The sequence below is a fragment of the Fulmarus glacialis genome, unplaced genomic scaffold, assembly GCF_000690835.1.
Source record: "Fulmarus glacialis isolate BGI_N327 unplaced genomic scaffold, ASM69083v1 scaffold5389, whole genome shotgun sequence".
NCBI lineage: Eukaryota > Metazoa > Chordata > Aves > Procellariiformes > Procellariidae > Fulmarus > Fulmarus glacialis.
Genome location: NW_009235111.1, coordinates 63,857 through 81,683, shown reverse-complemented (window position 1 = coordinate 81,683; position 17,827 = coordinate 63,857). Strand labels below are relative to the sequence as shown.

The window sequence follows — 17,827 nt, the reverse complement described above, 5'->3', positions numbered from 1 at the left end:
TTTCCTTGAAAGAATTTGGAATTAAAGATACTGAAATTGTTCCAAATTATTTCTTCTCTCATACTGCTGGCCAGCAACTAAGTACTGTAGGATAAAAAAGGGTGCTGCTGTGGAAAAGTAAGATATCAGTTAATAAATGTCCTTGTGCAGCACTTCACTAATCAATCACAAACTGAATCTAGCTGGGAATCTCAATTTTAGAAAAATGATTTTATTTTTTGCCACAAAATGTCTACCATAAAAGAATAAAGAAAAAATAAACATTTTGATGTCAGGTACATGATAAGCCAACTTTAAAACTGAGTAACACTAGCTTTCCAGTGGCTGACTGGAACACTGGACAGATAATAGTGTCCCGCACAAACTGAAAAAAATGCATGCAGACTGGAAAAAAGACCAAAGCGACTGAGAGGGAACAGGGGTACACCATGACAAAAGCCATGCAGAGTGTGAGATCCACAGGAACTGGGTCGAGGAAGAGATTAAACCGCAGGATCGCCAGGCCCCTGAGAGCAGGAACAGGCTTTTACAGCCCCGCTCGGCTTTCCCTGGGACCCCCACCCACACCCTGCCCATGGGCCCAGTCCCAGGCGACACCATGGCAGTGCCAGTTTCCAGCCCCGTCTCCAGCTGCTCCTGACAGGACCCCAGCCCCGGCTCGCTGCTTGCCGTGTCAGGGCTGCCGACGGGTGCCGTTACCGGCCCTGGCTCTGCCCACCATGCTCAGGCCCTGCGGGATGGTGCCTGTCAGGGAGGGCACGGCCGGCCTTGGGGTACTGCTGGTGCCCAGCTCCCCCACGCCAAGGATCAGCTGGCTCTCGCTGCTCCACAACAAGGATATTAAAACCCTCCTGTTTATGGAGGCTAGCAAAACTCTGACTTAAAAATATCACATCATTTTTCCTTGTTAAAGGCTGAATTAAGGTAGTAAAGCACTGTCCCTCGTCCTGTGGGGAACAAGGAACGCCCCAGCACTGGGAGCTGCAGTGGGAGGTTCTGCATTCAAGTCCCCACGTAGTCTCAGAGCTCAGTGCGCACCAGCAGCTGCCTCTTCCACAGGCTAGTAGAGAGGCAAGCAGGACCATCCATCTGTACTCTGGACAGGCAAAACCAAAGAAGGTTGATTTCTTCTGCATAAAATAAAATATTGGAATTCTTCAGACTGTCTGAATGCAAAAACTTGAGTGTGTGACCTCCCGTCTGCTATCACTGAGACTGCCATGACTGCAGAAAAGTTAGGTCATGCAACTTTTGTCTATTCACATCCATCCATCTACAAAACAGGCAACATGAGTTTACATTTGGATAGCTAGAAACGGTCTCATGGCGGAGGCAATGCAATTTAATAAAAAAAATTCTGTTATAGCTGTTTTGGCTAGGAAAGGTCACATGACGAAATTAAATGAAGTCTCAGCAGGGTTAACTAAACAAATAACACACTGAGAAGTTAAAACCTACCACACCTAATAATAAAGGTAGGTGAAAATTCCTGTAACACAGCTGGGTTGTACAAGCTCTTCTGCTTCACCACAATGACTCTGAAGTGAAGCCCTGAGTGGGGCAGGCAATGCTCTGTGCTCTCGGAGCCAGCTGGCTCCTGTCGCGAGAGATGTGCTGCACAGTGCTGCACGGGTGCCATCCCTCTCCCAGCGCTCTACTGCATCACACAGATAATGCCGCACATACTTTAATGGGTGTAGAGTTGAATGGGAGTCAAGAGACACTTGACTGTTTCCGTGATCTGCGGTCCTAATTCCGATAAATCACTTCTATTTCCTATAAAAAGTAGGAGGATATATACACACTTTCTTCTGCAAAACTTAAGAGGTCTACAGAGGCAAAATACCATGCAAGAGCTAAACACATTATTTAGCGAGAGCTAAATATTTTTTCAGTTTACCACTTGAATTAGACATCAGAGAGAAAAGACTACTAGAGTCCATTTTATTTAACTGCATTATTGCTCTTTATGATGCTTCCATAACTACAGACCTCCATTTCTGTAGAAAGACCTGACTTTCTGCAGGGTGAAGAAAAGCTACTCTTGCTACTCTAAGGTCTGATTCTTCTGCTATAGTACAGTTTTCTTAGAAACAATTAGGGGAAAATGATACAGGCAACTTTATCAGCCTTCCCTCCTGCTTATTGCTTGTTATGTTCATTTGCTGTGAGTTCTTTCCGTTTGTGTTGCATGCTCTTGTGGTCGAAGAATACACTAGCATAAGGGTATAAAGAAGATAGCAGCATAAAGGTTTAAGAAATATCAGCATTCTTTGACTGCACTATTTGGACTTGTGCTGTGAAGGAACCACGAATATGATCTGACCTAGCTTTAAATAAATATAGTCCCTCTCGAACAAGGAAACCTAAGAAAACATTGAAAACTAACATCGAAAACTGCCACTGCTATTTTTGGTAGAGTACTCATATTTCCTGAAATGATCACAAAATGAAGGCCATTTCTGTATAGAATAGGACAGACAAATCTGTGATCACTTCTGACTATGTTCAAGTGTGGCTGTTTACAAAGCTGTTCTGGCACAGCAGGTATGCAGCTGCTCTAGGAAAATGCTGTTCCCAAGCTAATGATCACTGCTAGGAAGTGATTGTAAATTGTAATTGGGGTGAGCTAAAAGTGTACTGTAGTCACTCACCATAGCTCAGCTGATGAGCAGTAACTCACTATATCCTTATAATTCAGAAGCTTTCAGTCTTTATTGAGCAATGACTCCATCAGACTGTGGCTTCTAAAAACACCGTCCCCCGCCTTTCAGCTTTTACATTTCATACAAAAATCACAACTCCACTCACTATCCATACACTTATTTACTGTTATTTTAGAATTATATGTCCTATTTTTGCTATTATAAATATAATGTATCACACATATGTTCTATAAAATGAAGGCTTACCAATGCTCACCAAGTACAAGGAAAACTGAACAGTTAATTAATACTGGTTTTAACTTCTAATGCTTTCTTCTTTGTAATTGCCTACAAAACTTTTCTCCTTCCAAGCTGTCAGTCACATCATCTTGCCTGCAGTAGTTACCAAATTCTTGGTGTAGACATAATTAACCTTACTTTTCAGTTCTTTGACATCTATTGTCCTATGCATTGTTCATGAACGGTTCCTAGACCAATTCTTTGTTTGCCTTTGACATTTCAATACTCTAATGCCTTGTCATTCCAACACACTCACTGGAGTGAACAAGTTATTCTACCTGGTTTATCCAGCTCTTTCTTCCTGAACCATCTTCAAACAGTCTATTAAAACGAATTGCTTAAACTGACAAATGATTTAGTGTCATATTGCTCTCTTAATTATGATATTAAACTGTCTATCAACTGACCTGATTTGAAGCACCAGAAAGATTCACGCAGCTGCTTGGAATGTCCCCAGATTTGGGCAATCAGGAGGTTTTAATCTTTCTTGAAAACAGTTGTCATTTTTTTTTTCAAGAAAGCAGGCAAACAGGTATCACAAAGAATGCCTTGTCTTACACTCACTTGAAACAAAAGATTCATTTTCCTCAAATTACTTTTGTAATGCCATTTTAATATATGTTAATCTAAATGTGATGAAAAAGCAATTTTTATGGCTCCTCCACTGTTTGGCTGTAACATTTAATGTTAACGTTCTGCAGTCACAGGCCTTGACACTGGGCATGTTTGCAGACATGATGCAATGTTTTGCATGAGGACCCTATCTGGGCTAACAAGCCTGTTTATCATCAGGGTTAACGAGCCCAGGCAGAATACTGAACTAGGCTAGACTGCTAGACTGCTCGAGCTTTTGAGTGCAGGCTGTTTTGGGTATGTCTGCATGATTACATTGTGCCATGTGGAGATACAAACTGCTTCTCTTCATTGATACTGCAACCTATCACTTCAGGAATCAGCTGTATTAATCACATTATAGACTCCATATAAAAATGAACTCTGTAATTCCCTCACCTCTATTTTATCTTTTCAGGAATCCAGTTCAGTAGTTTCTGAGGTAATGACTCAGAGTATTACTCAATATTACTCAACAAAATGCATTCAGTCCAGGTGGAGGGACAGTAAGAGTCTCTTGAAATATATTCATTTAGAAAAAATAAAATAAAAATGTAAAGTTGACTTTGAAATTATCATGTTTGCTATGCAGAAATCATAAAATAAATTACTTTTAACTCATTTTTCTTTAAGTCTCATATTTTCTCTTCAAGCATCCTCTGCAGTCACTAAGCAGAAAACGACTTACCCCAGAAATTGGAATTCATGGTATTTCATGATGTCAGTTGCAGAACTGATATGAGTTTCATGACAAAAACCAAACTGATATGAGTTTCGTGACAAAAACAGAGTCAAAGGAAACCAGCCAGTAAGTCCCAAGATGCACCCCTCTCTTTTGAGATGCATTTAAAATGTATAGAATACTTTATCCTTATTAATCAGTAGGTTATATGGACTTTTTTTTGCATATATTCAGTCTGTTAAAATGTTTTTTATTTTTCATTTGATATTTTTCCCCAAAGTAGACATTCACACTGAGTAAATGACTGTGAATATTGGCACACATCAATAGTCCTTAATCCAGCAAACTTCCAAGCTAGGTAGAACTCTAATAGCAAAAAGTTTTGTGACAGGGGAACTGGAATATGTTTTATTGCATTCTTACATGCTTTTCTGAAGGTAGAGGTAAGCTCACCTTGTTTGTGCTTTCAAACATTTGGAAACTGGGTAGCCGTGTAAACATGCTACACAAACTAAACTAATGTAGCTCTATGACTTCTATTTCACTAGAATGAGAAAGTTGAGCTATAGAAAAATGGATTGACTGGGATGAAGGGGCAAATTCTGATTTCAAACAATAACAGGTCCTTTGTTGTTGCTGATGCCATCTCTATTCTTTTCTATGCTTTGATTTTCTATTCTATGCTTTGATTTTCTTCTGCTGCATTACAGAATGAATGAACAACTGAACAATAACTTCGACATCTCTTTCAGCGTGTTGTGTAGAGTTGCTAATGCTTTCTGAAATACGTAATTCACAAGAGATTTGGTGTTCAGAGACTAATGTTGAAGGTGGGCAAGAAGTTCCATAATTTTCAAAAAATGTTTGATATTTAAATGGATTTTTAGCCATTCAGTAAGCTAAAGTTTAATTTATTTTCCATGGATGTAATTCGATTTTTTAAAAACTCACATGTTGTAAAGTCACACAGAGGTGAATCTGCCAGTAATGGCACTTAGCATAATGTAGCATTTTCATTCTATTTTTTCTCCAAGGCATCTGAAGACCTTTTGATCTTTCTTCCAATCCAGTGTATTGTCCTCCTACTCACTGACCTAGTTGAAGTATCACTTCCACAACCATGAAAACAGACAACACTAAGTTATTTTCCTCAGATTGTCTTTCAGTGCTGATACTACCCCTCTTCCAAATCATTAAGGTAGATGTTTACCAGATTCTTTTAAAATGATGAATAACTGTGCAAAGCCCGGGTTTTCATTCACACACATATAGGCAGAATGGGAAAAAAATATTTTAAGAGCAAATTTTCTCCTCCATGTATGTTTATATTCTGATCAAAACACTTGTTTTGGCTAAAACCCAAAACCTTAATAGAGGAATTAACATTAACAGTTACAGTAAATTTACCAAAACATAGCCACTTACCTGTTCAAAAGTATTCTTTTGAAACTCTTCAAATCCAAAAATATCCAGTACTCCAATTTCAAATACCTGGTCACTGGGAAAAAAAGGTATTGCCAATAATAAGGATTCAAGCAAGTGAATAATATATCTGTTGTTTCTGACAAAAGTATTTCTGTTCTAGGATGAAAGCAGGCTGTATTTCAAAAACACGGTATGAAAGCAGACCACGTATACAACAGAATCAAAACTCTACCCACCAACCTATTATATCAAACATAACTAAAAAAGCAGGGTTCAAGATTGTTTTAGAAGCCACTTTATAAACTAAATTTGTAAGAGAAGGGAAAAATCCTAGCTTCTTTAAAGTCCAGTTTCTAAAGGTGTAGGTATCTATTCACACAGATGAGGGATAGCAATTTAGGGGAAGTTTCAAAATTGCCTAGTTCCACTCAGTTACCCCTTCCAGTTTATATTTCTTCAACAGCCAGAAGTGCTCCTACTAAATGTACTTCAAGGGAAACCTGTTAAGCCAAAGTCCTCCCTGTGCCAGTATCAAGTAGAGGCTGCGAGCTCAGGCTGCACAGAAGGTTACATCTCTCAGGGGAAAGAACAGTCAGGATTTGGGCATGAAGACGACAGATGCTTCTTCTCTGTATATATAAAAGAATAATTGCTGGCAGTGCATCTAATTTGTCATGTGCCACTGCTTGCATTCAGGGAAGGGCTTTTATTTCAGCCCAGTGGAAGGATTAAGGCAGGGCAGTCACCTAGGATTTGGACAGGAGAAATGGGAAAGGGACAGAGGTGTTATCATTCTGTACTTACTTGGGAGTAACTCATGGTAAACCTGACCTGGAGAAGAAACTAAGTTCACTACGGGGAGCAAAATTAATGTTTTGGGATATCCTATTGCCTGCTTTGGAAGGATTTGAGAACTTTATGTGAAAGGGCTGGGCTCACTGAGGCTGGGCTTTTTCTTTATTTTCTTCACTGTATCATTGGACAGAGAACATAAAAAGAGGGCTACAGTAAAAAATTTGTTGCAGTTTGCCTATGTGAATGCAGTGGGACTTTCTCCACAGTGAAATGATCTGCCGGCAGGATGAAAGGCTTTGCACTATAGCCAATGGCTCTCTGGAATAGGAAAAATCAGCAAAGGAAAAATCATTCAGCTTCCTGAGAAAGGAGATGGACATTTTCTAAAGCAGATGAGTTTTTCTTTCTCTTTGCCAACATAATTTGTGAATGTATGGGGTTATATGTATACAAATAATATTGCAGCTTGCTGTTTCTGAAATCTACTTTTCTTTCGACATTTTTCCTCCATGCTCTATGTTTCCTCTATGTCTAAATCTATGTGTATATCAGGATATAGACGTAAAGGAGAAAAAGGTGATCCACTGTTGAAGTACTTCAGTATAGTTCTATTTCAGTCATTGTAAACAATACCATTTAATTAGGCAAAGATCCAGCCCTGAAAATAAATTCCCATATAACAAACAAAAAAAGTAAAATCATAAAAAAATTGAGTACTACAAAACAAGCTAGGAAAAACAATCCGCAGGGACAAGCAGAGTCGCCTTCAGAAATCATACCCAAGAAGTTTGTCTTCATTTTTAAGGCATACTAGTTCAATGCACTACTGATCGTCACAAGACTGGCTATGTGCATAAATGTCAGACATAGAGAATTGCATAATAAATCTAGTCTAGAATGACTTTGTCGGGCAGGAGAGGTTATCGTGAGGTCGATTAGCCTCCAAGGGAATTTCTACAACAAGAAGCATAAAGATATATCACTACCTCCATCTCTAGCAATGAGTGCAATTTAAATTGTGTTTTAAAATGTAAGCCTCATTCTCAAGTGTTCCTGATTAGAGATGGGTGTACATTCCTTGTCACAATGTGTTTTCAACAAAACCAGTCCATTTCTATAAAGAAGAATCAGACATTTTGGAAACAAACTACCTCAGACTAATATTGAAAAGCCAGAATTATTATGTTATTTAAATAAGTTTTGGAAAAAAAGTGGTTTGGAATTTCAGAATACTTAACAAGTTTTCACTCTTATTTTATTATTTTTTCATTTATCTATAGCTTTCCTTATAGGAAGGAAAAACATGAACTGCTATGTAATATTGCACAACAGCTGAAATATTGCATTATATTTCACAATTATTAAGAGCTACTTAACACGGATGGAATAGCTTATCCCTTCTCTGTCTGATTCAATGAATAGATTTGAGGCTGGATTGTTTACATCCCAGTTGAGTGCCACGACTGTTATTTTGTCAAATTAGTCTCTCTTACTTTTTCTCAAGGAATATATAAACATTTGCATACGGAAAAGATCTAAACAAACTGACTTAATGAATTATTATAAATCAGGCAAAACAGGAACCTGGCCCTAGTTTCTAAAACTCCAGGTAAAAGCCTTAGCAGCCAGCCTATCGTCTACCTCAAATAACATTCCTTATCAAAACTGTGATATTTCCAAGAAATATCTTGATTTGCTGGAGAAGCATTTGTTGACAGGAAAACATGTCATCCCAATTTTTTTATTGAACTCCACTTGATAATCTTGGCCTTGTGTTATTAGAAGATGCACATACTACATGAAAAGAGTTGGAGGTTTTACATAATTAATATCTTGCCTACAGGGCAAGTATAACAGAACAAGGCTCTGCATCCTCTACAATAGCGACATTTTATTACTACTTTGTGACATTTATTTGCAAAATCTCACCAACCATGATAGTAATTTTCTGTATTAAATTATTGCCCAGATTTTGAAAATTAAATAGCAAGAGACAGCACAAAATCAAAATTAAAAGTGTTGTTTTATATGTGGCTACAAATTACTTTGCTTTGTTTTTTTCTTTCTTCTTGTCTTCCTCTGTTTTATACCACTTTTCTTCTCAGAGAGAGGGTCCATATATGTTTTTCTTGGCTAGCTGTCAATCATATTAATTCCAGCAAAATTACTTTCCTTAAATTAATCATAGCAGATTCCCAAGGCAAAATAAAGCATGAATGATCCCATGTTTACAAATGAAAGGGCATGTCACCAGTGTCTAAAAGAACAAATATTAGAAAAGAGCACTTTTTGTTCTGAAAAATCCCCTTATTTTACTTTATTCTTTTATAGTTACTAAACATCACTGACACTTTTCCTTATTATGTTTCAGATATTCAATATTTACTATGTATAAAGAAAACAGCTATAGTTTTAGTGAGGACTGAGACTTTGATTTCAAGTTTGACGATATTTCCTAGCATAGAAATTAGAAAAATAGCAATTGGCCAATGTTTGAAGAATGTTTTTCTCTCTTAGACCAGTACATAGTTGTGAATAGTTAAAAACAGGCATGGATGTTAACCATAACTCATTTGTTTTTTATGATTTACAAAACAGCATTTCGACTGACAATATTTTACAATGTCTCCAGTTTTGCCTTTTTCCTCAGAATGAAGTATCTGTAAAGATGTCCTTATAGACTAGAAATACCTTTTGATCTTGTACACTTAACTGCATTATAAAGAAACTACATAAAAATTCTTGGCAACTCCTAAAAACAATACACATACACCAGACATCCTGTCTGATGATCTACTGTCTTGGCAGACATCTTGCCATTCATCAAGAGATGCTCTTGACCTGTTTGCCATTCCTGGCAAGGTGAACAGAATTCCCTTTACAATACTTCTGACCCAATGCTTCAGACAAACCTACAGGAGGTTATTTAATCACTCTTTTTTCATCCCAGATGGTTTTCAGCTCCGAAATCCATAGGGTTCATTCCCATTGTAATTTTTTGTAATCTACCTACATAAAGCAGTGAGGTGAATCTGTTGAGGCAGGATGATCTAATGTGCCTTTTCATCTGCCCCAGATATAACGTTTCTTGCTTTTCCTCCAACTTCTGCCAGTAACCAGGAAGGAAGCCAGTAGGCTTATGTCTGATCTGGATAAACTAGAAGTGATACTGATTAATGAGGAAATATTTCTAGGATTAGATGAAGTATATAATCTATCCTTCAAATGAGGACCCTCAGAATCCTACTTAAGACTCCCTCAGTTCTCCCAGGGGGACAGATTATACCCATTGTCATAAATATGGTTCTTGAAGGGAACAAGCTGAATACTCCCAGTTGGATATGTTCTTCATCTCAAACAATTAGTAAAACAAACTAGTTTCTGAGACTTTTAAGATAGATTTTTCTGAGATTTTTTTTAAATTATGAAATTTTTGCTGAGACTTGGCATCATTGCCACATCTCTCAGTTATCTTACTCAACAACTGTCATTTTTCTTTTAATATTACCTTACCCAGGTGTGAGTGGTACAGGTAGAGACAGCGGTTGGACAGAGCGGAAAGAAACATTGGCTCCTTATCTGACAAACATTTCTTTGAGTGACATGACAGGTATGGCAGGAAGGGAGAAATATTTTTGCTAATAGATTCAAGAGCTATAGCCCTCTCATCAGTAGCACATACTCTTCCCCAGTTCTTTAAAGCAAAATTTGTCCTATGCTTTAAAAAATGGTGTTGTCTTGTTTAATGAAACACTGGAAATGATCCTGTCTGAAGCAGATCTCAAAATATGATATTATGCACCATATTGTATTAGATGCTTTGTATTGTTTGTGTGTTTTAAAGATTTCCCTACCTTCACACATAGAGACAATTCTGTTTATGCTGTGGGTTCATGTTCTGAACAGGAACTCCCTTTCTGTCCTTCCTGCATTCCCAGCACCCTTCTACTGGGTTCAATAATAGATAAATAAACATTTTAGTTTATGCTCTGATTTTTTTCTTAAGCTGGGAAGATTTCTATTTCAGAATATCCCATTCTATAAATCAGATAATGTGTAGTAAGAAGTTTGTAAATGAGACTCCTGAGATCTTTCCTTTGCCCAAATAAGTGTTGCCACCGCTACTCTCTGGCAATATTTGAATTTCACTGGGAATAAGATTACACAGTCAGAATACACAAGCTTTCAGAAAATACCTTCTTAGAAATATTCTATATGCTCTATTTGGTGATACAGACAGAAGGTATAACTGAATGCTAGCTTTCTTTGCTTGTCTGTAATACAGTAGGCATATTGGCATTAGCCCCATCTTCAGGCCACGTAAGAGAGGAACTCTGTGCTAACTAGCTAATCGTGCCTTCTACCTACTAGCAGGCAGGGAAGACAGTATCAAGATTTTCTCAAGCATATATACCTAATTAGCTTGTTTTTCATCAGAAAAGAAAAACAATGTTTCACAAGAGTTCACAGACACTCTTAAATTCCCATAAATGTAAAGTCCTGTTGCAGAATGAGTCAGGAGTTCTTAAAACATTATCTTAAGACATTTTATTACTAATATTTGGATCACTAGATCCAACTTTGCCAACGTGCAATCAAGTACCTTGAAATGCCACATTTGGGCAACCAGGAATGCTCTAGTCTCTTTTAGCTACAAAACTGAAAATCAGCATACTTATTTGAATGGAAGTAAAACAGTAGTAAACTTTGATGAGTTAAGAGTTTTGGGAAGAAGTTCATCTAGACAATTTTTACAAGAATAAAATCAGTAGAAATCATTATACAGATTGGTGAATATAAATATCAATCACTTTTAAAAAATAATTATAAGCACCTGTGAGAAATTTTAATAGCTTTCCTCTAATCCCATTCTAGAGGCCAATTACAGAAAAACAGTTTCTCCCCAACGAATTTCTTTGAAACAGTATCAAGATGAATAAAGTAATAAACCTCAAAGGTACCTTGCAACCAGTCCAAACTAGCATCCATGGTTATAATTTAGTTCTAACTAGACAAAATCATAAGTAACTTTTTATGAAAGAGAACAACATTTCTGAAGGTGTATTATCTCACTTAACACTGTCAATAAAACTCTTGCTTTACATTTATTGGATAGTATTATAAAGTAATGAGTTTGCTGGATTCTGGCAACACTTTTATCCTCCATACTTAATACCTCTAGAGCTTGGTCTTTGCAGCTTTTCATAGAATTGTCTCCCCTTCCCTTAGATCTAATGGCAATCATCACTTTTACCTTTGCCTGAAACCAGCAACAAGCTATTTCATAGTACATATAAATCAATATTAATGACCAAAATCGAGTAGCTTCACCATAAAAGTTAAACCCAGGTAACTAGTTTCCTCAAAAATGTCAAGATCAAATGTTTCTCTTACAGTTACTAAGCCAATAAATCTCATTTTATTGCTTCATAAATTCTCACTGAAGTGGGATGGAAGTACAGTTAAGCTACCTCACAACAAAACAAGAGAACTGAGTTAGAAAACTTATTTCAGGTTTCTGATGAAAGCTTCATCCCATTTGATAAGTAGTAACTGTGTAAGTTTCTGACTGGAGAATGAAGTGTGGCCTGAAATGTATCAGCTTTATTTAGCCACATTAGTTAATGTCTTTGGTGGATCTTTAAGCAGAGGCTTATTAAAATTGCACCAAACTGGAGGTATAATGCTGCTAATTGATAGAATTGCTCAGATGTATGTGAAGTAAATCTGAACCACAAATCACAGATTCGTGCAATGACTTGCATTAATCCAACTTGCATCTTAAGCTGTGCTATGCCTTGATTTACTACTACAGGTTATACAATATGATTAGGTTGGACCAAAAAAAAGCCGGGGGTGGGGAGGGTATTTTCTAATCTTAAACTGGCTAACTCAAGTGAGGTTGAAATATCAATGAAGGACAGTCAACTTCATTTTCACTTAAAATAAGCTATTTAGCTTCAAGTTTGGAAAGGCACCTGAGGCTGAATTTGGCCTGCTAAAATTTAATATGTCTTGTCAGCACTGCCAATATATTCTGAGCTGGTTAGCTTCCTTTAGCCAGCCTAAATGAAGAACTCCCCTTTTTCAAGCATAGGTATAATATAAAACTACTGCAAATTCCTCATTCCTGACAACATCAAACAGCTGTCCTGTTTTAGCTAGGACTTACAACATCACATAGTCTTCAAGCTACCACACGGGTAGAAATAGTTTCACTGAGAAGTATTTCCACAAGGTAGAAGTCACCTCAGGCACATATGATTGCACTAAAAGGAGACTACAAGGTAACAATATACAAACAGCTTTGACTTTCATTATTTGAAGATCCTATGATACCTGGAAATTATAGGTTTACATTACTGAACAAGAGAGATACACAACACCCTATTCTGAAAGATTGTGAGATATCACATTTCAAAATTGCAAAATTACACATCGAAAAATTATTTCAAATAATTTAAATAGATTTTTAATATGCCGATTCTAGATTTCTTCCTCAACGACCATTACAAATGAGCTCACTGTAATTAGGAATGCCTGAGCTGGATTGTTGTCTGTCACAGACATGCACTGAGCTAAGCCCATGTTCCATAAGTCCCAGGAATGAATGGGGAAGAATCGAATGTGACCACATGCCACTGTCCTTCCTTGTTATAAACACAGTATTTCAAATTAGGACATGGATTGGAGAGTTGCTCTAGCTTGGTTGTCCAGGTGCCTGCAGTTGTAAGGGGCTGTACAATCAGAAACAGACAAGTAAAACCATTCCGTGCTACTGGCAAACCTTCCTTTGCCTCCAGCAGAAAGCTAGGCACTCTGGTGGTATATATAGCTTTTATGCACAGAAAGGTCTGAGTTACTTAGACATGGCAGCTTTTTCTGTCAGCTAAGCATATAGAAGAGAAATGTGATCTATTACTAATTGATCTACAAATAGGATAGGAATAACAAAAAGATTGTGAAGTCTTCAAACTCTTAACTCTAAAAGATGACACTTGATAAATATTTGTCCTATGAAGCCAATGCAGATATGATATAAGGAAAAAATACTTATTCTTTTTTGGAAGTTCCACATCTACCTTTTGTGTATTTCCATTTACCAATAATGCCAAGACATCTTGTACTTCGTGTTCGTAAGAAAGCTCATCTGAGCATGTGAGATGTTGAACCTTGGTTAAGCAAGTCACATGCATGCCATCATCTAATTAGGTCTACTGTCTTAGTTTGCTACTTCGATTCTACTAAGACTTCTTTTTTTGTTTGTTTTTTTTAGTTTGTTTCTTGATTGCTCCACTGACACACATTAATTAGCATTCATTTTTTCTAAGAAGCCACACTGGACAGCAACAGCATTGAATTTAGCAGATGATAACCTAGAGACATCCAGAACATTCTTAGAACATTTAATTTAGTGAAGTTTAAACATTCATTGGAAGGCCTTTGAACAATTGTTTTTTAATACCTTGTGCTAAGGTCATAGTTTTGGGGAGAAAGAACAAGAATATTCTGCACTAAAAAACCACCAAGCAGCTTTTTGCTTTTTGAAAGACTTAGCTCATTCTGTATCGTCAACTCTTAAAACGCTACTAATTCTAACCACCAATCTAGATTACTGCATAAAGTACCATGTCTCCCTACACAAGCAATTAAACCAACAAATATGTTACCGAGGAAACATTTTGAAGGAATGGCCAGTGATTTGAAAATCCAAGCATCACTGTCATGCCATCATAAAATGCTTTAAATGATGGAATTATGTTTCTTTTATGGATCTGGATTTGAACAGATAATGGCACACCTAATAGTTTGTAATGGCACTCCTACCTGCCAGTCTCATCTTGATTTTGAAGGTAGCAGTTGATTGTGTTGACTAAAAAGCTGAATAAACGACCATATAGAGATTTTGCCAAGAGATCCCGGTAAAATTCTGCAATCTCTATAGTATGCCTCCGTACAATCATGTCTCCTAAGAGAGAAAGCAGAAAATGGAGATGAAAGCATGCTGTAAAGCTCGCCTTAAGTAATTTCAGTTACATAAGTCCTTCCACCCTTTTTATTTCTCCTTTGCCAAACATATACTAACATAACATATGTTAGTTTTTTTCTGAAGCCTTCAGTGAAAGATGAGAAGACTGTCAACACTCACAAGATCTTCAGTTTGGAAACATGTACCTTTGTACTTTTTTCAATAGAAAAGGGTATGTGTACCACACAGAACTAGCATTTTACTGAAAATAACTTTTTCAAAAAAATTTTTTTTTCAGAACACTCCTGTTGACTTTAGTTCTTAGTATTAATACCTAATTTGTTATCTTGACACACTTTTGCAAGAGTAATCAGCATCTGAATCAGACTGAGAAACTGCGTTGCTCCATATTACAAAGACATTTCTAATTAAGTGGCCCAGCCTGACTTATTGCATGGCAGATAATCCTACATATTCCTCAGAGAGAAAATATACAAGACCATTCAAGAAATAAGAAACAAAAATTATCTCCTTTTAAAATTCTCAAATGAAAATGCCACCAGGTCTGATCTATGAGAATGTAAGCTTGGAAAAAATTACCTTTAAAATACTGAACATCAGTTGTTAAGGCTGAAGCAAGCTCATCTGGTGAAACCTGCAGCATCCCTGCCACTGAAATAAAAAGAGAATTTAAAGAAAGCCTGATTTGTGCTCTACTGCATATTTTATTTTTTATAACAGATTTTCTTATGTAGATGCTATTTTTTAATAGTGAAAGAACCCACACATTCCAGAAAAGAGTGCTGTCACAGGAGTAATCAAAATTAATGAACATACAAAATCGGATTACTATAATCAGCACTTTGTGAAGTTTGAACGTATCTGTATATTACATTACAGCTTGCTTTCCTCTTTAAAGATTACTTAGGACTTTCCCCAGGGCTTGGCAGACTTTCTCTCGTATTAGAGTTAAGGTATGCTACTTATTGACATTCTGTAGCTATAAGCCACTTTGAAGAGATTTGTTAGTGACCAAGAGGGTAAACTTCAAAGCATGAAAACAAGAGACCCTTTTAAGACATAGATTTTGAATGTAAGGAATTCAGTTCAATGCAAATTGTTCAGCTGTTGACAAGCAGCACAGAGCATTTTAAAAGAAGACTGCCCAAAGTGCACCGTACAATTTCTTTTGGCAAATGGTAGCATTAAATATGACATTGAATTAGATAATTTGCAATACTAGTATTTTCTTTTGTCCCGTAAAAATCTGTAGTTTATAAAACATCCAAATCAATTGGATACTGTCTTCCCACAGCAACTTATGAATTTTCAGAAGTCATTTTTTTTGTCTCCCTGGAACTGTGTTTCCATCTGTTGGTGGATCAGCGCAAGTGCCCTCATCGCGACGCTCCAAGGTCACGTCCTACTGACCTTGTTCCAGTAGCTGCAGGTCTGACACGAATGCTGTCTCAGCGTCTGTCAGAGCCGTAAAGTGAATGTCTCCAAGATGTAGAATTGCTGAGAGAATTACAAACAGGTTCTCCACCTCCTGCACATATTTTATGCAGAATTAAAGATAAAGACATCTGTTGGGCGCACCAGTGAAAGGCAATGCTTTATAAAAATACAAATTCTATTAGTTTGTATCATTGGCATTTACTAAGTTAAAATGTACTCATGTGTGAACTATTAACGGGAAATTTGGATTTAGAAATCAAACTGGAACTTATCTAGGACATAAACCAACAATATTACCTTTTTTTTGTTTTGTTTTAATGTAAATCACATTAACTACTGAGTTAAGAAAGTTTTTCAGAATGTGATAAAAAATACTGAAATATCTTTAATGGATGCATTATTTCTGCAAGAAATAAACATATATTCTCCATAGAGAATTTCCATCAAGACAAATTCTGTATTGGGAATAGCAAGGTTTGTTTTTTCCTCAGCCAACTCATTCACTAACAAAGTGTCTAGCTCTAAATTATAACAGGTTCCTGGTAGTAAAAGCTGTAGTTAAGGTCTAAAAGAAACAAAAGCAACCTTCCTTACCCACACACTTTGCCCCCATGCTGTGTTCTGATGCCTCTAAGGCTGTGGAGCAGTTACCCTTAGGGCTAGATTTTTCCTGGCCTCATTTTTACCACAGCAAGAAGAGAACTAATTTTCTTGTTTGGTTTTTTTTTAATGTTTTTAAATTCAAGCAAAAAAATAATCCATGAAATATGAACCAAAAATGCTAATGCATGGAAAACATCGTGTGTTTTTGGATGTTTTTGAAGGTCAGTTATAAAACAATGGTGCTCCTTTAAAATTATAACACAGGAAACCTGATATCCACTATAGCATTACATGGCATTATGCACAGCAAAGTTAACTGATAATTCTTGAAATATTTTTGAAAAATAATATTTGGAACCTGATTCTACTGAAACACTAGAAGTGACAGTGGGAAGTCTCACTTACTGGAATTTGCAGAATAAGATTAAAAAATACACTACAAATGAAATACTTAGCCAATACATCCCCTTTATCCTCAGGTGACTGCAATTAATTCAGAACACACTGAAACCAAGCTTGGATGACTTTTCATCAGTTTTCAAAAGCAACAGGTCAAAAAAAAAAAGCTTTTCTTCTTCTTCTTGTTCCTTTCTCTAATAAACGTGCCCTTCATCAGAGGACATGAAAAAAAGCTTACGTTCTTTCTGGGATACAGACTACAGCACCTCTGATGCTGTTTATGCAAGTTTGATTCTCTGAAAGTACATTTTAAGACAAGAACTTCAATCTCTTACTGTATGAGATAGAGTAAATAGGGCAACAGTATATTTTTCTATTACATAGTACCAAAGCTGAAGACTAAAAAAAGCAATATATGCAGGCAAAGTCTGAACAAGATAGCTCTTACAATACAAGACCTGTCATGCTAATATGGCATTCAAGCTAGGGTGCTATACCCTGCTTCTTGGGAAGGGTATCTTCTTGCTCTTAGGCAAGATGGAATGGCACTCTAGTGCAGCATACTTCTTGCTTGTTTGTTAACTTGTTCAGAACTGGTTTGGGGATGACTGTACAGCACTGGATTGTGGCAGGCTGGAATCGCTGTTTATTCTGGTGATTTTGGTCGGGCCTCGGGTTTAGTTCACGTTCCAGATTCTCAAACTCTTTCTCACTGTGCTCGAAGATGCGTGTTCCCTCAACTTTAAAACAATTTTTTAATAAACATTAACATACTTTTCAAGTTACCGTTAAAGACTGCTAGGGAATGTTTATGTAGTTCTTCAAAAAGATAATCTACTTGTCGTGGTTTAACCCCACGCAGCCGCTCGCTCACCCCCCCTCCGGCGGGGTGGGGGCGAGAATCGGGAGGGCACAAGTAGGAAAGCTCCCGGGGTGAGA

General features: G+C 37.0%; 1 protein-coding gene across 1 annotated transcript in view; it reads right to left on the bottom strand.

The window, feature by feature from the left end:
* MYO16 (myosin XVI) overlaps nucleotides 1-17,827 on the bottom strand; it is a gene marked incomplete at its 5' end in the record, with an annotated part of 141,922 nt that overhangs the window by 63,840 nt on the left and 60,255 nt on the right. The window contains 4 exons of the mRNA XM_009585881.1: nucleotides 5,665-5,737; nucleotides 14,287-14,428; nucleotides 15,029-15,100; nucleotides 15,860-15,977. Coding sequence (XP_009584176.1) covers nucleotides 5,665-5,737; nucleotides 14,287-14,428; nucleotides 15,029-15,100; nucleotides 15,860-15,977 — 405 coding nt within the window. The remainder of the gene's footprint in view (nucleotides 1-5,664; nucleotides 5,738-14,286; nucleotides 14,429-15,028; nucleotides 15,101-15,859; nucleotides 15,978-17,827) is intronic.